Genomic DNA, 27,510 nt, shown 5'->3' with positions numbered 1-27,510 from the left:
ACAAAGTACAGGCTAAGAAAGAAGAGGTGTGCAGCCAGGAGCTTCCTGGTGTTAATGAAACTGTGCATCTGATGTTTCAAATGATGCATGGCATGATTTTTCAGAACCGCATATGGTGATGGTCAAAAGACATGCAAATGTAAAGAAAGAAGTTCTTAGAAGCAACTTAACTGGCCAGTAGCCAGTAGATGGCAAAGGAAACCAAGTTCCTAGAGCAACAGTGCACTGTAAAAGAGAAGAGGAGCTGTTCCTGCCATTGCTGTTCCCTAGTGACCTGGTCTCAGGGTGCACGCTCTCCTGGAGCACTTGATCACAGACCCTGCCTTAAGCTGAGGACTGCAGACCCCTGGCTACCCTGGGGCTTACAGAAATCTCCCTAGGTATCACAGACTCCTCACGCCTGCATGCCCCAGGCCACACACTCCATCCCCACTTCGCTTTTCTTCCAGTATGTCTCAGTCCTTATTTCTAACATCCACGCACTTGCACAAGCCTGAACCCTCGCTCATTCTGCTTCCCCTGATCCCATTCTCCATCCAAGTCCACCCAAATCTGCTGCTCTTCTCAGAGAACTTGTTGGGCATGGTCATTTCTTTCAACCTCTGATGCGGTTTCCTGACAGCCATGTTCCTGCAGCCTCACCCTACTGGCTCATTCTCTGTTGCTGAAAAATTAGAGTTGTCTTCCTCTCCTGCTTCTAAACCTGAACAGCTCCCAGTCTCAAGATTAAGTCTAGCCTCCTCCCAGCGTATGCAAGGCTCCCAGGACCCAGCCCAAGTCTTCCTGGTTGAACTCCACCACCACCCCAGCAGAGGCACTGCCAACAGTCCAGGCAGGGAAAGAAATTAGACAAGATTATTTAGGATCCGGTCCTGGACCTGCCAGCTCAAACCTGGCCTGCTTTCCAGGGGTTGGGAAGTAGATAGAACCTGAGGCTTCCTTTTAGCTGGGAGAAACATCCCCAAACTCAGGCTCTCAGTAAATATGGGGACAACTTAGATCTCCTGTCCTTACAACTTAACACAATGGACCTCTAGACTGTTCCCAACATATGAATGGCAAATTGACGAGATCCTTCAACCTAGGCTTACCCCAGTTCTGCTATGGCCAGGCCTCATGTACTGAAGGGCACACAGCAATGAATATAGCCTTGTTCTGGACCCAGAAGAATTGGTAGCCTAGCTGGTGTGAGACTGAGACTCGTCATGTACTCTGAGTCAAACTTCAGTCTTCCTCATTTAGCCCCAATCTTGCATCCTATATGACAAGTGTCAACTCTAAGGTGATCCCTCCAGGGCTACAGTCAGCCTTGATAAATCCCAAGAGGAAGTGCTCTAGGCTGAAGGACAGAGCTGCAGACAGGTAAGACTATCTTCAGGGTCATCAGCTGGTTTCTTTATTACTAAGACTCAACTTTGCCTAAGCGTACCCAGCCCAGGGCCATGCTGGGCTGTGGCACCTGAGAATCTGACACCACAGGACTGATATGCCATTTTAGACTAATGGTGACATGTAGCTAGGCAAACCCCATTGGATACCCCTTCTTCCCAGGACTGTAAAGCCTGGCTTGCTCCACAACCTGACCAAAGCACCCATCACAGCCAAACGGAGCAAAACACACTTCGCAATACACAGAAAAGGATTTGCATGTAAAATCAAGTCCAGCTTTCTTTAAATTTGGAATTTGTGGCAAATGATGTGAGCTGCTCATACCTAGATTCCTGATGAATCAGGAGTTGCTGGAAGTTATGTGCCACCATCCTCTGCACACAGCGGGCTTCACACAGCACTCTTATGTGGACATTTTTATTTGCTCACCAAAATCACCTCTAAGGCAAAGGTTAGCATAATTGAAATTTTACCCTCAGGGATTAAATGACTTCCAAAGGAGCGAGTTGGAACCCATGGAATCAGCACTCTTGCCATGTAAGAGTAACTGCTTTTAATTGTTCTAAAATTATAGGTCTTACCTTTCCCTTGTAAACACATCCTTGTGCAACCACTGGCTTCTAGGGGGAGTAATCAGTGAATTTCTGGTGGTCTTATAGTCTTGCCAAGTTAAATTCCTTCCATGTACCCTTATAATTCTTTTCTCTTCTGGGAAGCCCTGGATTAATTATAGGACCTTACCTCCTAATTAATTACCGAGTACCACTACCTTCTGGCTTACATAGATTTAATCATTCAAAGGTGAAAACTAATGTGTCTAAGACAAATTGTAGAGCTTACATAATATCAGAACCATTTTTTAAGGGGTGAATTAAAACGTTCACACAAATATTTTAGGAGACATTTTTATACTTTGTGTGGGAAGCATGTTGGGAGGTGGCACAATAGCAACACATCATGCTCTCTAATAAAATATCTGCTGGGTCAACAGTGTGGAAGATGGAGAAATGTTCTTGCCTTTGGAGCATATCTGTCAAGGAACACTTCCAACTTTGCCTTTCATCTGTCCCTTTCCTTCAGCTATGCTTCATCAGATCACTTCCCCTCACGTGAAGACAGAGAACCATTAGCAATGCATATAGACTCACCTCTCTAGCCTGCCCTCCTGGGGGGGTGAGAGAGATGATGAAGGCATGGGGGGTACACTGGGTCCAGATGAGGGTCTTGAGGAGTAGAAAGAGCTGTTGCTGAAGTTGCTGTATCTAAAAAGTGCAGAAGTTTCACTTGGGGAGAAAAGACTGGAGGAATAGGCACAAGTCAATCACTAAGATTTAGCAAACCATCTTAATTTTTGCAAGAAAAACAGTGCTGCAAATGCTGTCACTGTTAGTGATTATTTTAGCCCACAGGGATTTACTAACTGCTTTGTTCTGATAATAGCTCATTAGAGAAGTTTCTCAAAGTCCCAAATCAATGACAAAGAGTTTAAAGAAAACCCTCGCATTTCCTGTCTACTTCAATGTACATTGAAATTAATTGCTAATATAAATTAAGAATCCAAGTTATTTTCATTTGAACCATAATGATATTTCTTGCCTCTCATGATGGTATCATGAGTGTTATTTCTACCAAAGATCTGTAGAAAAGATCATACACTTGGCCAAGGAAACACCTTATTAATAATTCTGCTTTAGGCACTTCTGAATCAATTTCATTCACCATAGCATGCCCTGTGATCAAGGAGAAACCCTCTCCAGGCATTCTGGACCAGCTTGCTGTTTAGAGATATATCCAGATTTTCATTCAACATTTCTCCTGAACCAAAGCTACAGTCATTAGGCTTACATGAGCTTTGATCATTTCCATGTCATCTGTGATAAGTGGAATTTCAGAATTTATAAGATCTGGGGCTTTCTGTTTTCAGAATAGAGGTCCTTCAGCAGTTTTTATTTTGCTGTCATTAGTCAAAGAATTAGCAGGAAACAAATCATTATCTGAAGCCCTTTTATGGGATCAGACACCCATAATTACAAATGAGGTTTGAGAGCTTTGCCTCTCGGCCTACATGGATATAGTGCGGGTCAACTCCTTACTCTCAACTGGTTAGGGGCACTCCATTAGGGTGCATAGAACCCCAAGGGTCATTATGATAAATGTGCACATGGAGAGTCCATTTCAATAACAGAAATTGGTATTAACCCTTCTGAAAAGCAATTTGACTTCAAAACATTTCTATATCCTTGGATAAAGTAATTCTACTCTGGGGACCTAACATAATGAAATGACATCATGCTTCTTTATACACTAAAAGTGACATGCAGGAAACTATTCACTGGAACATTATTTAGATCGTGATGAACTAACCAATCAGGTTCAATTCAGGAATGGCTAAGAAAGTACATGATATTATTTATTGATGTACTATTACACAACCATTAAAATGATTATCAACATTATAAATGTTAATGTAAAAAAGTTGGTATATAGGCTGAATGAAAATATCAGGATATAAAATTATATAGTCTGATCACAACTGTGTAAAACTATTTTCACAAGTAAAAAGGTAAGTGGGGACAAAAAATGTAAAAATAGACCCTCCATCTTAAAAAGTAGAATACAGAGATGAAATTAGTTTTCAAATAATAAAGTACATTATCAATGGAAATGAAAATATTTATATTCCTCAAGCCCTCTGCGAACGACTCCGGTCACGTTGGCTATTGCTCTCATTTGTTTATTTGGTATCCCATGTTGGGCACGTGCTCAGTGGCAGGCACTCTGCCAAGCAAATGGAGCCTCACCACATGATCTTACCCTATCTCCTACTCTGTTAACACATCACTGTCATGGTTCTGGTTTCTGGGCACTTTTTTTCCCCTTTAATGACCCAGATTAACTGCTTCTCAAAGTGAGCATTAATTTGATTTTTCACGAGGCCATGGAGAAGGGAGAAAAAAACAAAGAATGAAAGGACCAGAAAAAGAAAAAGTAGAAACCGGGGGGGGGACTCATAAGCAAAAAAAAAAAAAAAAAAAAAAAAAAAAAAAAAAAAAAAGGAAGAAAGAAAGAAAGGCAGAGGTCAGAGCATTAAGTGCTCCTAGGAAGACCGGAAGGAGCTGCCACAGGGATTGCAGAGACCCCAGGGATGAGGCTGGGATGCTGCCACTATGCACCAACCTCGGCCTGGACACGTGCCAGCTGTCTGGAAGCTCAACTTGTTGTCCCACCCCAGCAGCTGAAAGCACCCGCTCTGACCACAAGTGGACATCCTGCAGATTGTTTGAACAGGATCGCGTTGCTCGAATTGTTTAAATGACGTTATGGAAATAAAACAAACATAATGTGTTTTTCCCTCCTTTGGTTTTTCAAATGACTAAGCAATTAATTCAAATGCATCATAATCTGCCCGATTTTGCTTCTCCATTTCAGCCAAATTAACTGGATCAGACAATTCCACTGTTCAGCGTTTTTGTGTGTAAGTCGGGGAGGGTTCCGTTTAATGACTAACAGGTGGGTCTCTATTACAACCCATTCAACTACAGCCAACTACTGAGTAGTCAAATCTGTGGCCACACAGGCCCACGGAAAGGCCAGCAAGTGAACGTCAGAAAATTCAACAAGTACAGTATTTATACAGTATTGAAATTCCCAACTTTAAGCTTTGCTCAATTAAATCAAAGTTGTTCCTCATTCAGAAGCACGGAGCTGCATTTCAGTGTACTCGACTGGGTAATTCATGTTCCTGTTGCTCTCCCTCCCCAGGTCTTCACATAATAGTGAAGACTGGAGACCAAGTGGGAAGGACCTGGGGTCCAGGAAACCCCATCAGAGGCCGGGACCATCACCACAAAGTCCAGGATCACCACCATGGGTTTACGCCCTGCCAGGAAAGACGAGGTTGCCAAGGTCTTTTTCTCCCAAAGGCACGGATTCTAAAGCGCACATAGGTACTGCTCTGGAGGGCACAAGAAGTCATGTTGGATTCATTCCATAAAATTGTGTGAATAATCACCATAATCCCAGGTCCCAGGATTTCTTTTTTTTTTTTTTTTTTTGGTACCAGTGATTGAACTCAGGGGCGCTTAACCACTGAGCCACATCCCCAGCCCTTTCAATATTTTATTTAGAGACAGCATCTCCTCCAGTTGCTTAGCACATCGTTAAATTGCTCAGGCTGGCTTTGAACTTGGGATCCTCCTGCCTCAGTCTCCCGAGTCATTGGGATTACAGGCATGCGCCACCATGCCAATTCCAGGATTTTAAACTCAGAATACAGCAGTAGAGAACCTGCAGTTTTGAGGTCTTCAAACTCTGCCATAACCCCTGAAGGTATACAGTCATCATGGAAACAAGGGGAAATGGATTTTTAGATCTGCCAGCTCCAGTGCTACTCTTCCCTACCATGGATCTGCCTGAGCAACCCCAAGAGACTTCCCTGACATTTGCCTTCCACTTTTAGAAAGAAAAAACACCCTCAAGAGGTGGAGGTGGGGTGGGACACGGCCTTGTAGAACAGGAGGCCAAGCAAAGGAGAAACCTGGGAAAGCAACTAGTCCCAAAGGAATTCTTAGAGGGAGACGAAGGTGCTATATCTATCCAGGGGCAAACTCAGGACAAGGCTTCATGCCTGACCTCCATCTACCTGCTCACCTACCTGAGCCCCTGGAGTGAGATGGCTATCACAGGGACACAGATGAGCTGGCTTGTTTGAACTGAAACATGAAGCCAGATGTCTTCTGATGGAAATTAGATCTTATTGGACTGAGGATTCGTTCTGCCAGTTAGGTGTACATAGATGTTTTCATAACCAAGTAAGTGACATCTGAAGGTTTTGACAAAAATAAACACATATCCCATAGACAAATTATATCCTCTGCAATGATTTAAATTTAGGATTAAAAACATTTTAGACAGGCTTCTTAAAACTTTGAGGGAAGGTTCAAAATTCTTTTAGGTTATGGTAAGCAAAAATGGCTGATGACAACGGATTAGTCCTTCTGTTTATGAGATGGACACATAGTGACTGGTCATTTTTATGGTGTGAAAGAGCTGCCCTCCAGGTTCAGGTTTTATAAGGCTTCATTTAAAATGAAGTACAGCTTCTTGCCAGGCACCCAGGCTCAGGGTCCCCCAAACACAGGCCTCTGGCAAAGGACCTCCCTGAAGACCCCTGGCAGGGGCATGGCAATCCCAGAGCAGACAGCAACAGATTGCTGGAGACAGGCAGTGACTTAAGGCTCAGGTGAGGACCTAGCTGTGGAGCAGGCTGACACTGTTCTCTCACTCACTCACTGAGTGACTCTGGCTAAGTTACTTAGCCTCTCTGTGCCTCAGTTTCCTCACCACAAATTAGGGCTCATCACAGAACCTACTTAAGGGTTAAGTGGATCTTGAAAATACTAATTTCATGGAAAACATAGGACTGGGTCATGATAAATGTTCAACAAATGTTAATTATTATTATTATTATTATTGTAACACTGGGTGGCCATCAGAATGATCAAATATCAATTGTGGACGACTGATTGTTTGAAATACACACCCATTGTTCCCCAGCTCTCTACCCCAGCAGAGAGCTCCTAATTCAGGCAATAATGAAGGGCATTCATACGGCAAACACTGGTTCAACTTACCAGTTGGAGTTTTGATTTGCGCATCTCTATCCCTATTGCCAATAAGATATCTTATTATAAAGTTTATTCAAATGATCATAGTTAAATAATGTAATTATATTAAGGCTCCATAAAGTGGTTCAAACTGTAATCATTGTGTGTTATCAGTGAGCAATCTTTGAGAAGAAAAATGCACGTTAGAAAACAGACAGCTACAGAATAGGGAAAGGAAGTAATGACAAGACACCCACCTATTAGAAGAGAAAGACCGGAAGTTGTAAGGCTCCGAAGCAGTGTGTGTGTTCCAAGGGGAAGAGTCGGGGGAACTGCTGAAGGAAGGAAAACCCACTCACCAGGCTGTATGGAGGGGAAGTACATCCATGTACTCTGCTGGTCAAAAGCTCTCCATGTGGATGGAGAGGTGCATGTGAGATGTACAGATTTTGACAGACCATGTAACACTTATGTCTAAAAATCCATTGTTTGAAATCATATTAAAATTAAAAATCTCCTTAGCTCAAACAGGTGACAGTTTTCCTCTGCATTTTATCTACAGTGATTTTGGGTTTTGGTGGTTCAGGGAATGAAACCTAGCACCTGGTACATGCAAAGCACACACTATGCCACTGAGCTACACTCCCAGTCCCCAGCGTCTAAGTACTGGTCACCATTTTGTCAGTGGTCAGGGAGTGGGTTTAGGTCACATCTGTCTGCTCTGACTACACCTCACAAACTTTGCAGGAAGACATGTCACAGAAGGCCGTTAAGGTGCTGTGTTCTCCCCCAGATTAACTTCAAATGGGCCCCACACGGTCAAATCTACCTGTTCTCCTTCTGGGGCTCTGCTTCCTTCTCCTTGGTGGGTAAGGGAGAATCCTCAAAGTCGTAGGAGAAGAGGTGGAAGGGGCTGTGGGGCACGTAGGGCAGCTTGTCTGTGGTCGGTGACACCTTCAGCGTGGCGGAGGGGGACCGAGCAGCTGAGACAGGATTGGGGGGTGGCAGGAGGGCGGGCTGGGTGGCCTCAGGCCCAGAGGATGCTCCATGCAGGAAGTTCCCTGCTGCTGTGCTGGTTGGGAGCTGTTTTCCCTGCAAGGTGTCACTGGAGGTGGCTGGGAGCGCAGAACTCTGGGGAGCAGTACCCTTCCCGGTGGTGCCCTGCTCTGAGGCAGGGCTGGCCTCTCTGTTGGCCCAGCAGGCAGGCAGGAAGGAAAGGGGAGAAGAGAGATTTGGGAGAGAAGAATCAAAGTTAGGAGACAGAGAGACATATGTAGAACCCACTCTGAGTGCCACTGACTCCAGTTCCAGCTGTTTCTTGAGCTGCAGGATCAATACCCATCCCCAGAGGCTTCAGCTTGTCCTCTCAGTGCTGGCCCCTGGATTGCCCAGTTGGTTGGCTGCAGGTCAGATGTGCAGAGTCCAAGGAAGCATCTGGTCTCTGGGAAGGGATTTATGGGAAGCCTGAAGGCTCCTCTGCATTACTCCCTGCTGCTTGTGTCAGCACCTCAATTTCTACAATTTGAACTTCAGTTATTTGTCTTGGTCAAATAGAGGACCTGTCTTCCTGTTAAAAAGTCCAACCTTGAAGTATCCAAAAAGGTCTATCTATAACTGCTTTCAGAGCCTTTCTTGAAAACAGGTATGGATAGGAGGAAAGGAGAAGAAATGCCAGTGAGGAATGAGAGCCAAAGAGGGGGTACAGGGATAAGGAGACAAATTTTGTGCACTGCACTTTCTCCAGTGCCTGTCACCAAGCCTCACAATATCTGGGCTCTTCCAGAAAGGCCTGCAGTTAGAGTTATGGACTACCTGTCCCATGCACATGGATACAAGGGGTAACTATGGGTGGTGGTGGATGTTTGTTAATTTGATCATGGTAATCGTTACACAATGTATAGTCATATCAAATCATTATGCTGTATATCTTAAACATCTACAATTTTGTCAAGTGAACTTTTCAGAATTTAAAAACAAACAAAAACCCTTCTTATCTTTGGGGACTGGCTTTAGATACTTGAATACTTTAACACATACCTTTACAACCTGAGAACTGATGCGATTTTTAAAACCAGAGCCCTCTCCAGGAGAGCCTGACTCCCGGCCATGAGCTTTGAACTGTTTTCTTTCCTACCTCAAGTTCAGAGAGACTCATCTGTCTAAAGGGGCAGGTTTCCCTGGGCTGATGGGAAGAGCTCACCCTGCCACGCTAGGGAGTGCACAGCACCATTGGAACACAGGTGTGAGCACACAGTAAACTGGAGTCAGCAGGAAGAGAGAGCTGCGGGGAGGTCAGTCCTATAAAAGGAAAAAATCTTTCCCATCACTTTAAGTTTCCACTGGAGAACAAGTAACATCCATATCAAAGTTAATGAACACCTAGGTACTGTCAAGATTAAACTCCATGTTTAACATGCACATCCTTATTTCCTAAAACTGGAAGGCCTAGCCAGTCTCTGAGGAAGGATGCTTCTAGCATTGCTTTAAGGCCTAAGGTGAGTGGTCATCTACCTGCATAGATAACAATGCTAGGTGAGGACAGCACATCATCACTTGGGATGTCCTTGAAGGCTGCCCTTTACAGCAAGATTCTTCCAGCCAGTCATTAGGTGCTGAAGCATGTGAATTTCTGTGGGTGTGAGGATGGGACAGAACACTCACTCTTAGGCACACTTGGAGTCACACTAGTCTATTTATCAAGAGTCTACATACTTTTCTGTGACTCATTCTCAAGCTAAAATGGTACTGTGAACCAAACTTCCTTCCCAGAGGGCCCATAACTAATCCATCACTAACTTGGTACATCAGCATGGGCAAGGGACTGTTTCCTGCTGACCCTTCTCCTTGCTTACTCTGATGTGTGTGACTAATTTTCTATCATCATTTCTTTCCTCTGTCCACATCCTGCTAGCTTTTTACAGATATTTCAAAGGGGGAGGGGAGGCACTCATTAGTTTCTCAATTTGGAGAGGATTCTATGACCCGGGGAATGGTGGGAAACTTAGACAAAGACTTTCACATGCACAGACAGCCTGGCAGAGGAGAGGCCCCACCAACATTGAGGTTGGCAAGAGAAAGATTTTACTCCAATTCATCTAAGATCCCTTTGATTTTGTTCATTTGTAGAAAAAACTAATAGCAAACACGTCAATTTGCAATGGCAACCAACTAAATGAAGAAAGTCATTCAATTTCAGAATAATTTTTGAATACTGGAAAATCAAATTTTTATAAAATGTGCATTTTTGTAAAGAAGTCATTTTGAGAAAATGCCTACAAATTTTTAAAATACCTTCAACAACTCATCCCAAAGTCTGCAGAACTATGTTAATTGTTCTGGGCATAAAAATAAATACTGGAATGAAACTGTTCCTGTCCAGTTGGATAAAAAGCATACTTAAATCATTAGCACAGTATTTATCCACACACATTAGCCAACATTGTATTAGCAAAATTAGCAGGAAGAAGGGAACACACATCTACATGCTAAAAGGCCTAAAATCTTAAAGATGGGTCTTTTTAGTCATTGTCAAGTTGATTCAACTAAAGTGCTTAGTAAGGGAGGGAAGAGTAGTTGAAAACCAATTGGATAAATTTTCCATAAATTACGGAAGGCAGGATTTGAATAAAAAGTGCTGTTCTCAAATGAAAGTGTGCTCAGTTATTTCCACAAAACTAGTCATTCTGTGATTCTGTGCACAGGGTAAGTGCAGGGAAGGAGATTATCAAAAGTGGTGGCAGCAAATTGTCATTAGGAAGGAGCCCTGGGTGTTTCTTGTGAGCCTGGGAGGGTGCAGCCCTTGGTACCTGTCCTTGCCCTGATATCGGGCATCGTCCTCTCTCTCCTCCTCTGAATTGGGTTCCGTGACTGGTTGTTCTTCTTCCTCCTCCTCCTCATCCCTGAGACAATGCCAGGAAAAGAGAAATGTACACAAAGACAAAACGGAAAAAGCAAGATGAGCATTACAGACAAACACAAAGATGAGACAAAGAAGAAACCCCAGCAGGCTGAAATGAAAAGGAGCATTCTCAATCTGTTAGGAGAGAGCAGACAGTTCTGAGATGAGGAACTTTAAATGTGGGGAAGAGATGCCATAACCCAGAATAGGCCAGATGTCTTTGTCGGGTTGGCTGGATGCCACTACCCTGCCCCCACCACATGTGACTCAGAGCCTCCTATGTGGTCTTCCCCTTCACACAGAATCATCATGTTCTTGGTGATAACCAGCTCCTGCAGCAACCACAGAGTCCTCACATTTTTACCACATCCCTCTTGGTTAGAAACCATCCAAGAGCAGGCCAATCTGGCACTGACTAACCCCATGGTAGACATATGGCTTTGGCTGGCCACTCCTCAATTCTTAATGTGTGGTTCTGGGGGGCAGATCCACCCCCTCTTAGAGGGTGGGTACATGTTCTAGGTGGAATCTATCCATGTCACCCCCTGGAGTTTCTCCTGGTGCTTTCAGGAATGACTCTGTTAGGACATCCTGAATCTGGAGGTTCCTGAACCTTCTAGTGGAAGGTGGCCTAAACATAAGCCCATTCAAGAAAAGCAGGGCTGAAAAGGGAAGAGGATGATTTAACACCTGTATCCAGCAGTTCTGTAGCTCCACACTGGCCTTTCACTGACAGACGATAAATTCTTTTTTGCTTAAGATAGTTTAAGTTAGGTTTTATACTTGCCGCTAAATGAATATAGACTAAAGACATGGATAACCATATCATTATCCTCTTTCAGTCTCTAAGCCCTGATACCATCTGACTTACATGGCTATCCACGGGGAACACCTAGGCAATGCCCTGCTGGGCTTCTCCATCCCTTGCCTTCCTGAACTCCAGGGATCTTTGCCTTTTCTCACATCAGCCCCTCACACTCTGGACCTCATCATACAGAATTAGTCCACCAGGGAAGTCTGACACCCAGCCATCCTTCTCCCTGACCACAGCCCCCACCCACCAAAATCTCCACCTGCTTAGAGAGTATCCATCTCTTCTACCTGTCCACCAGCACCTTCCTGCCATTAGACCTGAAGAAGAGCCCTCTTAACACTTCAGGCATCACTTTATCAAGATGTTTAATTCTTCTGCATCCTTGCCCTTTAGCTATTTTTTTTCCCTTTTACTGAACTAAAAAGTATGTACACAAATCACTGAACTTTCATAAAATGAATACCTTCATCTAATCAGCACCCCATTATGGCTCCCTTCCAATTGCTTTCCTTCCCCAACTCACATCAAAGAGCACAGGCTATCTGCTTGGTTTTCTTCTCTAAAAGGAATCATACTGTGTCTAGTTTCTTTTGTTCAACATTACCCTTGTGGGATTCATCTACATTGTCATGTGTACTTAAACATCAAGTGTTCTCATTTATACATAGAACTGTCCTATGTGAATATGCCACAATTTAGCTATCAATTCTACTGTGGAAGATATTTGGGTACTTTTGAGTTATTCTGAATAATTCTGTTATGAACATTATAATACATGTCTTCTGATGAACATGTGAATATATTTCTGTGCTGAATACATCCAAAGATAGGGTTTGGGGTCCTAAGTTATGCTTGAGTTCATCTTTATTATTTTTTGAAGTGATAAGGCTAATTTACATTTCCATATATATGAATATTCTGGTTATTCACATCTTTTCCAAGATTTGATATTTTTGTTTATTTTAGCCATCTGATCTGTGTTGTGCTATTTTGTTGTGGTTTTAGTTTGTTTTGTCTGATGACTAATGAAGTTGGGCACATAGTCATACTTTTAATGTCCATTGGATACATCTTCTTTTTTTGAAGTGCTGAAGTACCTTGTCCATTTTTTCAAAACCAGATCACCTTTTCTTTTTCGTTTGAAGTTTTTTTTTTTTTTAACATAATTAGACTATAAGTCCTCTGGCATTTATGTGTTGCAAATATCTTTTTCTTATGTGTGTTGCCTTTATGTTTACTTCATGATGTCTTTTTAAATGAATAGAAGTTATTAACCTTAATGAAGTCCTATTATCGATCACTGCTTTTGTGTACTGTGTTCTAAAATTTGTTGTACAAAAGAACTAAAATTGGCATACTATAGTGATGCATGCATATTAATGTTTACAGCAGTGCAATTCATAACAGCCAAGTTATGGAACCAGCCCATGTGCCCGTCAACAGAAAATGTGGCACATGTACACAATGGAGTTCTACTCAATGAAATTGTGCCATTTCCTGGAAAATAGATAAAACTGGAGAGCATTATGCTAAGTGAAATGAGTCAGACTCAGAAAGCTAAGAGTCAGATATTCTCTCATATGCAGAAGTTAGAAGGAATTTTTTTTTTTAAGGTGAAAATCCCATGAAAACAGAAGGAAAAATGGTGGAGTAGAGAAAGGGAACTAAGGGTGAGGGAGTAAGGGAAGAACTGAGGAAAGAAACTGACAATTTTTTCTAGGTCCATGTATGAATATATTATAGTGAATTCTACTTTTATATATAAAACACCAAAATAAATAAGTGAAGGAAGGAAGGAAGGAAAGAAGGAAGGAAGGAAAGAAGACCAGTAGAGGAAGGGTTAGGAAGGAGGAGAGGAAAAGTTGTAGCAATAGGGATTAATTTGGAGCAAATTATATCATACAGAAATGAATATGTCAAAATGAACCTATTATGTATAACATACTAATAAAAACATTGAATTTTTTTGCTTATATCAAGATTCTAAAGATATTCTGTACAATGCTTTTTTATGAATTTATTAAGATCATATGATCTTTCTCCCCTTTTTCTGAAATGTAACAAATTACAACAGCTTTTGTGTGTGTGTGTGTGTGTGTGTGTGTGTGTGTGTGTGCGTGCTGCGCTGGGGATTGAACCCAGGGCCTTGTGCACACAAGGAGAGCACTCTACCAACTGAGCTATATCCCTAGCCCTACAACTGCATTTTTAAAAAACGTTAAACTGGGGCTGGGGTTGTAGTTCAGTGGTGGAGTACTTTCCTCACACACATGAAGCACTGGGTTCAATCCTCAGTATCACATAAAAATAAATAACATCTACAACTAAAAAAACGTTTTTTAAAATGTTAAACCAAACTTGTGCACCAGTAACAAGCCCCACTTCGTTGTAATCTATTATCCTTTCTATGCAGTTGAGTTCCGATCTGTAATTCCCATTCCTTAAAATGTGTCAACCAAGTTTTGGAATTGCAGCCACATAAGCTTGGATACAGAGGCAAGTAGGGCAGTGAGGGGGCCAGCAGTGGAACTGAAGAGGATGAGATGCATCTGGAACAGGATTAAAGCAGAAGATCTGGTTGAATCTGGTGACTGATTAAATGCAGCAGAAAGGAAGAGAGACGCCTTGGCAAAACCTCATGGCCACATGTCTCAGGCGGGACTTCCATCTAAAGGAAGGTGACCTGCAAAACAGCAAGGGCAGCATCCCTCCTGCAGTGCCACAGCCAAGCCACACACCTCATCTGTCATTCTAAGCATGGCACAGCACACCCTCACAGCCACCCCCTTGCCAATCTCACTCCTTTGCTTCTCCAACCACATTCACAGCACAAATCCCAAACTCTCCTCACAACTGCCAGCCTGAAGCCACCTTCCCTTAGCTTCATCAGGCATTTGCAGACATTATTGCTTCCGTCTACCCAGAATGCACTTGACCTTGCCAATCCCATGGGTCTCACCTTTTTAAATAAAAACACTGAGCCTCACCCTCCAAAATGACTTGATTCCATTTACTCTCCCAGGTGGGGTGGGGTGGGGATGCTCTGAGCCTGGCTGCCTGGTTTGCTCTCCAGCCCACCACTACCCAGCGGTGTCCCTGTGTGGGGGTAGTATCAGTACCTGACTCTAAGAGAACTGCAAAAACATGCAAAAGGCTTGGCCTATGGTAAACAAATCAGCTTGTCTTAGCTGTTACCCAGGGTCATCCTTGTCTCCATCATCTTCAGGACCTGAGGACGTCTCAAACCTCCCCCACTAATGAACACTGCTTGATGCCCCAAGAGAAGGCCCAGTACTCTGCAAAACCTTCTGCACCACTGACAGCAACACTTCTCTTTTATGACCTCCACCTGTTACCTCTGTTTCTCATTCTTCAGTCTCCTATATAGCTACCGTGACCTTCATCACAAGCTCTTTGGGTTCCATATTCTCAACTCCTGCAATAAATTGTCATGTGACATGTGTATGATATAACATTGCTATAACTAGTGGCAGGCCAAGACCAAGAACAGGCAGCACAGTAACTCCCCAGAAGGGCCCACTTCCACGATGCACTATGGGCAAAGTATTGGTCTTGCCCTATAATGCAAAGTGGTGGAGAAGGAGATACCCTCCCTCAGGGCACAGAACTTCGTGGCTTGGTTTTATTTAGTTTCAGCCTATGATGAAATCAGTCAAGCAATGATTTTTCTATGCTAACAATATTTAAGAATGAAGAATTAATTCAGACATCTTTGCTTTGCCCCAAGTTGGATTTTTTTCTTAAAGTATAACTGTTTAGAATTGTTTATTTTTGTGCTACGGAATTGTGGATTTGGGGCCTCTGGCTTTCACATACCTCTGTAGAGATTTTGTTTGTTTTTTATTGATAAGGAATTAGTCCTGGACACAAGCCTGTTTTGAATGAAAGTATATTTTCTTTTTTATTAAAAGCAATCCCAGATTTGAGGGCAGGGCAAAGGCCCACAGCCTGATTCTGCAGGGCCCAGTTTCTATAATAGTCTATTTAACTTTCCCAAATTTGGGTCTCAGGTTAATGCCAGGTCTCAGGCTTCAAAAACACAAGCAAAAAGGAAAATGAGCATTGCTGAGCTGTTTCAAAAGCACAATACAAATCCCCAGATCAACAATGAAGCATGTTCTAGGATCAAGGCAATTGGGATGAGGAAGAATTGAGCAGTAAGCAGGGAAAAGACCTTTGTCTACATCTAACAGACAAATCAGATCAAGATACACAAGATACATTTTAAAAATAAAAACTATAAAAGTAGGCAAAACACATGAACAAAGCCAATAAACTTGAATGAAGATAAACAATCTCTCTCTAAATCAGGGGACTATAAATTAAGTGAGATATCACTTAACAGTGCGATATCATCTTATATCCACCAGGCAAAATTATCTAAAAATACAAAAAGTATTGAAGAGAAAAGAGGTCAACTGCCTCTTCTAGGAGTATGCAGAGGTATAACCACTTTGGCAAAATGATTGGCACTATCTTGCAAAGTTAAACATATCATGACCTAAAAGTGGCATTGTTATATCCTAGTGCAGTAATTCTGAACCAGGTCAATTATGTGGAACCACCCTATTCCTCCAAGGTATATTCATCGATGCCTGAGACATTTTTAGTTTTCACCTCTGGGAGGGAGCTACTGGCATCTAGTTGGCACAAATACTAAACACCCTACCATGCTCAGAACAGTCTCACAGCAGAGATTAGGTGCAAAATGTCAACAGTGCCAAGGCTGGGACATCTTCCCTTGGGATCCTGAAGTGCATGCACACCAGGATGAGTCTAAGAATGTTCTCAGAGGTGCTGTTTGGAATTTTCAAAAGCCAAAAATGACCTGAATACCCATCAATGTATAAAAGAAAAAAAAGATCATGATAAACTCCAGGCGGTGAAAACAGACGAATGACAGCTTATTGTGACGATGCACGTGACCATCAGACACAAAATATGGATTGAGGAAAACAAGCCCAAAAAGGAACACACCCAGCACATTTTTTTTACAGTTAAAAAAAAATGCAGCATTGTATATTATTTATTTACATATATGTATGTGAGATAATGCTAATAAATAAAAACAAAAGTCTACAAGATAATAATGAACACATATTTAGGAGTGTTGGTACCAGGCTTAGGGAGGGAAGAGTGACCACAGAGATTTAAGTTTGGGATAATGCTCTAGTTTTCAGTTATGTCAGAGACTCGCTGATATTCTTTATATTAATAAATATTCTGTGAAATTAATTCAAACCTGTACAATTAGGATATTTTAAAAGTAAGTTATGCCAGGCATGGTGGTGCATGCCTGTAATTCCAGCAGCTTGGGAGGCTGTGGCAGGAGGATTCCAAGCTCAAAGCCAGTCTCAACTTCTTAGCAAGGCCCTAAGCAACTGAGTGAGAACTTGTCTCTAAATAAAGTATAAAAACGGGCTGGGCATGTGGCTCAGTGGTTAAGTGTCCCTGGATTCAATCCCCAGTACTACTACCACTATTATAACAACTACTAGTCATGAAAACTTCTGAAAAAGCGCAGCAGTCTATGAGGCAGGGGGGTCTACCTTCCCTTAACCAACAAATGTTTTATTGAACATTTATTACGGTGTAAACACTAGGGTACAGTGGTTAAAAGAGGATTCCACCCTTGATGTTCCAGGCCCATGAGAAGGAAGACACACAATTAACCTAGGAAGTACTCAACCTGGCAAACCTAAGTGTCCTGAAAGACATCCACAGCACTATTAGCAAAATTCAGGAGACCAGAGAGGAACCAACCAGGGGTCAGGATGGGATGTGCAGATATTTCAAATGCCCCATTTAGTTCTGTAAAATGCATACAGCTTATATCATAATTAGATGAAAAATATTTCATAAAAACATTTTGCTAAATCTATGACAAAGAAAGCACCCCTTAGGCTTGGTTTGCATCACTCCGTTACAAATACTTAAACTATAGTTTCCACCTAGCCTGTCAGTGATTCACACTTTGTTAACTTTAAGGCTGTTTCTAGGTTACCCAGGACCCATGATCAGTTTCAAATTTTCCAATTAGTGATCATCATCAGTTTGACAAATATCTGAAGCAGTGATTTCATTTAAAAATAGAGTTTTGTTATTCACCAAATAAAATTAAAGTTCCCTCAAAAGATTTGTACCAGCCAAGTGAATGAAAAGACATCTAACAAAGCCCAGCTGTTGCTGGATGTTACCATGGTGAAAACCCAAAGTCAGACAGGAAGGTATTTATTGTCCCCGAAGCATGCAGTTTAGGAGTATAAAGCACAGCTCATGGATCCTGACATACCCAAGAAGCTAGACCACTGGTCAGCAACTCAACATATAAGCCATTATTTCACAATTCTGTTTTAGAATCAGACCCATCATGCTATTACTGTTGAAGCATGGAATAGTTTAATACAATGTAATTTAAGCCTGCAGAGCATAAACATCAACAGGAATAAACGAGTAGTAGCTGGAATTGCAAATTTGAGTGTAAAACAAATTAATCCAGCGACAGCTACAGACTATGAAGCCTCTCCCTACTTTCTTCTGTGCATACCTTGATTTTAAGAAAATGTTAATTTTAAAAGCTTGGTTCTCAGTCACAGACATTAGCTGCTTTAAATGTCCCTGAGAGGTCTGAGAAAGAAGAGAAACTAAGATAAATGTAGATTGCAAGTCTATGTGAATTTTTAGAGACAGTGGGGACATCAAGTATAGTCCCAGGCTGAGACTTAAGAAAGGAAGCATCTAAAAGACCTACCTCAGGTCTGGCTTGAATCTGTCTCAAAAGCTGGGTCAATCTGGGGGCTCTTGTATCTCACCCATAAAATAAAACAGTGGAATGGGACCTCCCAGTTCTGAAGGTCTGTTGTATCAGAAGAAATGAAACTGTACGGATATTAGACCTTCTCTCCTACTTCTGGAAATTGTATAATTACTAATCAGTGTTTTCCAATCAACTTGCTTTTAAAATGCAAATACAGGTTGAACTTCCCTTATCTGAAAATGTGAAATCTGAGAAGCTCCAAACTCCTAAACTTTGAGCGCCCACATCACATCCCAAGTGGAAAATTCTATATCTGACCTCATGTGATGGGTCCTAGTCAAAACACAGGTGCACTAAAAATATTGAATAAATTACCTTCAGGCTAAGAAGGCATAAACAATGTAAATGAACTTCATGTTGAGACTTGGGTCCAATTTCCAAGATATCTCCTCATGTAAATTCCAAAATGTGAAAAAAGAGAGAGAGAGAGAGAGAGAGAGAGAGAGAGAGAGAGAGAGAGAGAGAGAGAGAGAGAGAGAGAAAGAAAGAAAGAAAGAAAGAAAGAAAGAAAGAAAGAAAGAAAGAAAGAAAGAAAGAAAGAAAGAAAGAAAGAAAGAAAGAAAGAGAAAAGAAAAGAAAAGAAAGAAAGAAAATTCAAAGTCCCAAACACTTCTGTTCCCAATGATTTTGGATAAGGGACACTCAGCCTGTAACGGCACTTCTCATACAATTTCTCCTTCTAGTGCTCTTCAGCAATGGGAAGAGAAGGATATTTTCGAGTGTGAGTCTCTTAGTTAGAAATAAACGAGACATGATATTTCTGTATTTAAGCGGATATCAAATGTAACCACCGTGAGGGGGCCAAATGTGTTTCAGAGTTTCAGTGTGTGGTAATCTTTTTAAATTCATGACTCAGTTTGATCCTGGAACTTCTAATTGCCTTTTCTCATGCTTTGGACTTGAACAAACCACAATCCATTCTTAATATGGTCATCAAGTAGATAATGGGACTCTACAGATAAACCCCAAACCTTGTATTTCAGCCAGGGTTCTCCCCAGTAACCTCATTTTCCGTTTTCTACCCCCTTAAGTCATGCCCTTAAGTTATCACCAGTAACCACACTGACTTGTTTGGGGAGCATTTGCTTTCTCCTTCATCGACCTTCTGCTGGTGGAGTTGTTCATGAGGAATGAACTGTATGCAAAGGAGATAACAGGAAGAGAAAAACAGCAGTGAAGGGCCAAAATGACCTACAAGGTACTGGACACATGTCACCTATTCTTGTGCCTTCCTCGCTCACAGTTCCCACTGTGTCTCATACAGCTTTGGGCTCATCCTAGAACAGGAATGGGATATCCAGCAATCAGGCCAACCCTCTCTTCCTCTTACATATGCCTCAAACCCTCCATATCTCTCCATGACCATCAGTAATGACCAGATTGGTGATTCACATCCTTGAAATAATTTAAAAAGTGAATTCTCAGGAGAGTTTAGAAATTGCATGCCACTATTCTAAGGTGGGGCCTGAGCATGGATTATTTTAGATACTCCATAGGGTTGAGAACCACTGACCTAGACAATGTTTCCCAGGAGTGCTTCAATAGCTACCATCTGTGCCCATTTCCACTCTCCTCACCTCCAATCACCCCCACCAGGCAGACAGGCATCTCTTCAAATGTGCAAAGCTGAACATCACTTGTCAAATAACTACCAGACTCCAAGCTATGGTTTCCTAGGCCCTGCATGACCTGATCTGCTCACTGCACAGTCTCACCTCGTGTCTCCCTTCACACATCCCAGCTTGCCTCTCCAGACACCTGGTAGATGTCCAGGTACACTATACCCTCTTCTTCCTGGTATTCCTGTCCTGGATAATTCTTCCCATCCTTCAGAATTCAGCCTAATTCCTGGGGAGGTTCCTGGACCAGTCCCATCCCACTACCTTCTTTTCCAAAAATTATAGCAATTCATACTCCTTTTAAGAAAGTATATTACTGATAAAAGTGAATGGCTCTTTGGCCAGAGGTAACAATTGTTATACACTTGGTGAGTAAACATCTAGATTTTTTAAAAAATTGAAACATTATTTTATAATCTTTTTATGCTGCAAATGATTTGGCAGATATGTTGTTATTTCTGGTATTATGTTTCCTCCAACAGCTGTTTCATCCATCCTAGGGTATTTCATATTTAACTTATCTTGCTATTCTTCAGCTCCTTGTTATTATGAGTGATGTTTGTAATGACCATCTCTGCCCACATGCTTATGCCTTTCTCCAAGTTCTCCTCGAGGGCACATACTAATATCCCTGTATTATGATATGAACTTGAAATATCCCTCAGGCTCATGTTTGAAGGCATGGTGTCCAATGCAGTAATGTTCGGAGGTGGGGCTTTTTTAGGAAAGTGATTGGATCATGAGGACTCTGATCCCACTAGCGGATTAATACTGAGTGGACTGCTGGAGGTGGAGGGGTGGAGGCTGTGGGAGGTGGAATCTGGCTGAAGGAAGCGGGTTCTTAGGGACATGCTCTTGGGGATTCTATCTTGCCACCAGTTCCTTCCTCTCTGTTTCCTGGCCATCTTAATCTGAGCAACATTCCTTTGCCATGCCCTTCTGCCATAATGTTCTGCCTCACTTCGGGTCCAAAGCAATGGAGATAGCTGACCATGGACTGCAACCATGGACCATGAGCCAAAATAAATCTTTGTTCCTCCAAGTTGTTTTATTTATTTATTTTTTCAGGAATTTTGTCACATCTAGGAAAAGCTGATTAACACACCTTGTTATCCTCTATCACACAGCTTACTTCAAAAAGCCCTCTTCCAAAGCTACACGTACCTACTTGCTTTAACATCCATTTGCATAAACTATCTTATTAAGTTGAGCTTTGTAAGGATCATGTTCACTGTTATGGTCTCAGATCCAGGAATATGGTAGGCACAAGAAAACAGGAACTGAATGGAAATGACTTCTTAACAGACTCTGGTCAGTAAATAACAGAGCTCATAAAATGTCAATGTTAAGAAGTCTATAAATGTAAGGCTACTCTGAACTAACGTACCCAGTATTCTTCTAGAGATAATGGCTTGCTCATTTACTTAGAGAGACAAGTTATTATGGATATGGACCCAAGTCCATAAATACAAAAAAACAAAGGTAGGTCCAAGGCACTTCATAATTTTTCTTTTCTCATGTTTGTGATCCAATTTATTTACCCTTTTATTTGGAAAGAATTTTACAAAGCTTACTCTATGTATATATGTAGAAAAATAGCTTCTTAACTCTAGTGTTTGTTCCACTTTGGAAGGCCTGGCCATGGCGGGCAGCCATGTTATCACTTCCCCTCACCCATCCTGTCCTGTCCAAGGACCTCTGGGAGATAAATGCCAGCAGGCAGTCAGCCCTGACTGACCACTTCCTTGTGGGGGCTTGTCTCTTGTCAATTTTTAATCTCATGTTTATAAAACCAGAACCACAAAACTGAGGGGGGAAAAAACCCTCAGGAATGAAATTTTTTCTCTGGGGCGATGAGGGTACTGCAATAGAGTATTCCTGAAGTGTGATAATTGTCTCTGGATTCCTCCCTGAGTTACTGTATCTTTGGGAAGTCTGCTCCCTCAGGACAATTGAAGGCACTTGGGATGCAGAAGCCCATCCCAAATGTGCCCAGGCTGCCTCCAGTTCTGTGGGCCATTTTCTGAGAGGCAGGCTTCTCTGTTCTTTGCGTGGCTGTGCTCCCCTAGGATCTCTGGGAAAACAAACTCTCCCTGGGAAGTCTGCAGTCACTTGTTTACTCCACAAACTCAACCCCATGTTGGGCACCTTTATGTGAGGCAGTTTATATGGCTCACTTGCTTGGTCTTTAAAGGAACCTCTCAGGTAGTAGGCACTATTACTCCTATTTACATATGAGGAGCTGAGGCATAGAGAGCTTAAGAAGTCTTCCCAGGGTTATACAGCAAGTAAACCAGGAAGTCAGACTTTAGCATCATGCTCCTAACTGCTAAACTCTTTCTGTCCATGGTAAAGTCTTTGTGGCTGGAAGAAAACACATCTTCTCTTCAATAACTGGGAGAAGCCAGAGTCTTTCCTGAACTCCAGGGCCCTTCTGCCTGTATTCATGTACACAGGGACTCCACAGGGACTCCTAGCCCTTGCCTCTAGTGCCTTCTCTGCCCATTCTAATAATGTCCCACATCTGCCAGGAGAACGAATAAAGTGGAGATTTTAAGGCATCATGACATGTTATCCTACCATGATTATGGCCCATGTGAATTCTGATCAGTGTCTGAAACACAAAAATTACCTCATTTAGAAAAAGTACTTCTCAACATTGGCATGATGTTCCTGTCATTACCATCAGCTCACTGAGACACGGAGTGACACAAGCTTGAACAGGTCTTTTGTTGGACCTGTCCTCGATCTCCAAAGCCTATGCCTAAAGGGCTCCCTTGCAAAACAACTCACCAGCACCACTGTGCCCTGGGAAGACTTCCCTTGGCTGTCACATTGGGTCTCCTCAACCTACATTGCCAGGATTTTAGTTGCCTGTTTAATTATCACCAGTGCCTTGGTACCACCAGTTTCCCTCTGCAGACTTTATCAAACAAGCACAATCTCATCCTTCTTTCCATGGCTGGATTCTATCCACTGCACTCAGTGCTGCTTAGACAGTCCTTGTTCCACTTCCAAAGCATCCTGCCATGTGTACAGACTCTGAGAGATGTGTGCTCACAGTGGGACCAGCCACATCCGTCACCTACATGGACAGCCTGAGAAAATCAAGCTCTGCGACTAGGGCTGTGGACATGCAGACTATGAGATGGCAAGGTGCACATTATAGGAAATGGGGGATTTGGATGGATCCAGAAGGAAGCAAGTGCAGCACCAGAAGAGGTTGATGATTCAACTAGAACATGAATCTGGCCTTCTGTCTCAAGTGTGTTCATCAAATCGCTGTAACCTGGCCTAGCACCCACCGTCTCCAGTGCTGCCCCGAGCCCAGCCCACCACCGTCTAGCGCCCGCGCTGAGGCTGATCATCTACCAATAGGTGGATGATCTGCCCGCTATCATGGATTATTCCTGACCTGGAGGCCACTATCCCTAGTCCCTTCTTGGGACACTGCATTATCAAGTACCCCTCAGGCATCAGGCTATGGAAGGTTTGAGGTTTGAACAGTATAGTTTTATTGTAGAAATTTTTTATTAGTAGTATTATTATTATTCCTATTACACCTACTATTATTCCTACTTTTTTTTCTTATTTTTCTCACTCTATTTTCCTCTTATCTGTTTCCTTGGAGTCTTTTTCTCCCTTTTCTCATGCTAACAACCAACTTCTTTTAATTCCACTGTCACTATTCCTATGACGTAGTACCTCTACAGACTTAGTTCTTATCTCACTAACATTACATCCTACACCCCTCCCCATCCTCTTTGTCCACCATTAGAAATTGTGGTCATTATTGCAAACCTATTGTTTATGCTATAGATAATAATCAAACACATCATCTCTGCTTATTAAGACAATACTTTTGATATCTTAATAGGGACTATTTGGGTTAAGGATGCATATTGTTTATATTGTGTGCTGCTAATATTAATCTCTCATGTTAAGGTGAGGTATTGCAGGGACACTATAAGTCTACAGTGCAAAACCTTGGATTCGCACTGCTAGAGATACATGAACAACATGAGAAAACAAGGGAAGACAGGTCCCAACCAAACCTAGATGCTACATCAATAGAATCCAATGACAGCATGGTAGAAGAAATGTCAGAAAGGGTGTTCGGAACGTACATAATTAAAATGATTGGAAAAGCAAAGGATGAGATAAGAGAGCAAATGTAGGCGATGAACGATCACACCAATGAACAGTTAAAAGAGCAAATCCAGGAAGCAAAAGAGCACTGACAAAAAGATAGATTCTGAAAAAAAAAAGAGAGAAATCCTTGAAATGAAGGAAACAAACTAAATTAAAAATTCAGTAGAAAGCATCGCCAACAGAATAGATCACTTGGAAGACAGAACCTCAGATAATGAAGACAAAATATTTAATCTTGAAAACAAAGTTGACCAAACAGAAAAGATGGTAAGAAATCATGAACAGAACATCCAAGAATCATGGGATATCATGGAAACATCACATTTAAGAATTATTGGGATTGAGGAAGGCACAGAAATACAAAACAAAGGAATGAATAATCTATTCAATGAAATAATACCAAGTGTGTTCATTACCCTCCTACATGAACAGTTTGAGTCCTCCTGAAACCTGGTGCCAGGGGAGTTCACTCCAGCTTGAGAAGCCTTCACACTGGAAGATAACCAATTTGAAGGCTCCCTGACTTGGAAAGCAGGTGATGGTTTCAATTTCAGCATGTCATGAGATGATGGTTCTACAATGCCTTTTCCGGGGATTTGTCATCTCCTCTCCCCCACTTGCATGTTTACAGGGTTTTGGCCTCTGCTTCACCCATTATCTACAGGCACAGGAGTTGAAGAAGTGCCTATCCACCTGACTGGGAACCTTCCTTCTTGCCTTACCCACAGGTACCTCAAACATTTTAACTGGCCCAAAGCTTCCCGAGTGTTCTTAAAGTCAACCTATGACCCTGGGTTACTGACTGCCCAGGAGTCAGCTCAGACTTCACCACATAATCCAGTCATTCTCCCACAAACTGTGTTCCCTGATGGCATCACTGCCCCCTGCTCTCTGTCCCCCTGGATCCTGCTCCAGCCCCACCCACTCTGCCCCACCCCGGGCTCCCAGCTGCATGCCCTTGCTGAACACAACCCTCGTCTCAATTCTCCACTTGAAAACTGCTCAGTTTTAAGTACAGAAGTCTGCCGGTTTCCTCAGACTCTACAAAGATCCCCACATTCAACTCAGCAAAACCCAAACCCCAAGAAATCCACAATTAGTTCACAGTGAATTTCCAAGCTCTCAGAAATCCTACTCCAGTAACCAGGAGCTTTGCAAAGTGACTCTTTCTCATGCCTGTCTCTACTTGGTTCAGGTTCTCCCATCTCCAGCCCACTCTCCCTTGTCCCCTCTAGCCCAACCTTTGCTACTCAATACTCAGGAATAGCCTCAGACATCTCTGAATCACTGGCTGTATTCCAGTCATACCTATTTCAGGAGGTCACAGCCCTTGTCAGTGAATCCCATTTATAACAAATCATTTACCATCAGATAAATCTTCCAAGTAGCTACTTGCTGCTCATAGTACAGTGGTTGTTAATCTGGTTGTTATGAAATCCTCTAGCGTGTTTATGCCAGTGCACAAAATATGCTCTCCAGTTCATGTCCATATTTATTTAACAATTATCTTCTTTAATAGAACAATATCCGGGAAAGCTCCAGGGCATGGAGTGACTAACACTGAAGTGCACATTGTGCTATCTTAACTCTCCCATCACCCTCTTAAAGAGGTATCCTTGTCCTGAGTTTATGCAGGAGGAGACAGAGATCAAGCCAGAAGACCACGCCTCTGCTCTAACATTACACCTGCTCCTTATTGTATGTGGCCAAACTGACCTCCAGGAACTAGGAAGAAGCAGGTTTTGTAGGTTAACATTATATAACACCTACTTGCCTCATGGAGGTTTTTTCCTTGCAAATTGATCGCTCATTGACAACTGCTACCAGGAAAGACAGAGGGCTGCTCCTCTACCCTGCTGCAGATCTTGCAGGTAACTGGTGAGTGACTTCTATAACCCTGGCAAAGAAGTCTTGTGGACAAGCGTGAGGCGAATCAGCAAGGTGCTGCCTTAGAACTTAGGCATCCAAACACATCTTCTTGTCAAAATACAGGAGGATGAGCTCACCCAGCCAATGGGTTCCATAATTAGGCTTCCTCATTTGCCCACTGCTTCCTCTGGCTGGTGGAAAGGTGCCATATTGTTCCCCACTCCTGCAGGAACATAGAAAACTGCACCCCTGCATTCCCTCTGACTCCCCCCGCCCCGGCTCCAGGCTCAGCCCCATGGCTTGGCTTCCCTCATTCCACAACCCACTGGACCATTAATTGGTGTGTATCCGCTGCCAGTCCCTGAAACGCTAGGATGGTTTGGTTCCCTGCTCCTTCTCAGCTTCCAATAATTAATAGTCAGCTGTAGCTTCCTTTCAACTAGGAGTTTGTTCTCTTGCCTTCCTTCCTCCATCACCCAGTAACGGCGAGTTAGCTGTCATTAACTGGGAAGACTCACTCCAATGCTTCAGTTATTGCTCTGAATATACATTTTCAGAACACCTCTTCAGAAACTGATTTCAATTCCCATTTATGAAAAATACCCAAGCAAATCAATATGACTAGTTCAGGAACAAAAATCAATGAACAATTCAGCTTATAAGAATTTCCAAGTTCAAGTAAACATTTGCTCTGAATGATTTTCTTGCTCTCTCAACAAATCTAATTCAGTGTTAAAAGACAAAACATCATCGCTACTAAACATAGAATGTTTGGTTCTGAGTGCAGGCTTTGGACCATGACTGCCTGGGTCCCAACCCAGCAGGGTCACTTACTATTGTCTGTGTTCTGGGACCAGCTCCTTATTTCTCTGTGCCTCTGCTCCCTCATCTGTAGGGTAGGAAGGACACTACCTCCTTCTTCATGGAGTTTACAGTACATGTCGAATGGCCTCGTACAACAGCCAGCACATGAGCCCACGACTGGTGCAAGTTCCCACTAGATAGTCCAGGATAAAGAGCAAAGCATTTTTCCCAGGACAACAGAGAGGCTACAGAGACTACAGTTGTCAAGAGCAAGACTGACACCTCAAGGCCACATAGGAAGACTGACACTATGGACACTCACACTGAGAGATATTATAAATTTCATTGACGGATATTTGAAGAGTGGTGATAATATTGTCCAACAGCTAATATTTAAAATATAAAAATACCCAGTCTACATTTGCATCTATAAATTTCCATAAGAAAAATAAAAACAGACAAACCCATGCAGAAGACAAAGGAGCAGAGGATCAAAACGGGTAGTACTATGAACAGGAAAT

General features: G+C 42.4%; 1 protein-coding gene across 21 annotated transcripts in view; it reads right to left on the bottom strand.

Annotated features, from left to right (window-relative positions):
* The window catches only part of FHOD3 (formin homology 2 domain containing 3), a 491,479-nt gene that overhangs the window by 125,440 nt on the left and 338,529 nt on the right, over positions 1-27,510 (bottom strand). For 5 of the 21 annotated variants that reach the window (XM_079108491.1, XM_079108477.1, XM_079108496.1 and 2 more), the window contains exons 11-14: positions 10,802-10,894; positions 7,825-8,181; positions 7,253-7,330; positions 2,538-2,651 (exon numbers count right to left, since the gene is read on the bottom strand). The exons of 3 other annotated variants lie outside the window; for them this stretch is intronic. In XM_079108491.1, coding sequence (XP_078964617.1) covers positions 2,538-2,651; positions 7,253-7,330; positions 7,825-8,181; positions 10,802-10,894 — 642 coding nt within the window. The remainder of the gene's footprint in view (positions 1-2,537; positions 2,652-7,252; positions 7,331-7,824; positions 8,182-10,801; positions 10,895-27,510) is intronic. 13 more of the 21 variants (XM_079108493.1, XM_079108481.1, XM_079108479.1 and 10 more) reach the window with 5 other exon arrangements.

Source organism: Sciurus vulgaris (genome assembly GCF_902686455.1).
Source record: "Sciurus vulgaris genome assembly, chromosome: 13".
Taxonomy (NCBI): Eukaryota; Metazoa; Chordata; class Mammalia; order Rodentia; family Sciuridae; genus Sciurus; species Sciurus vulgaris.
This window is presented reverse-complemented; position numbering and strand designations above follow the sequence as displayed.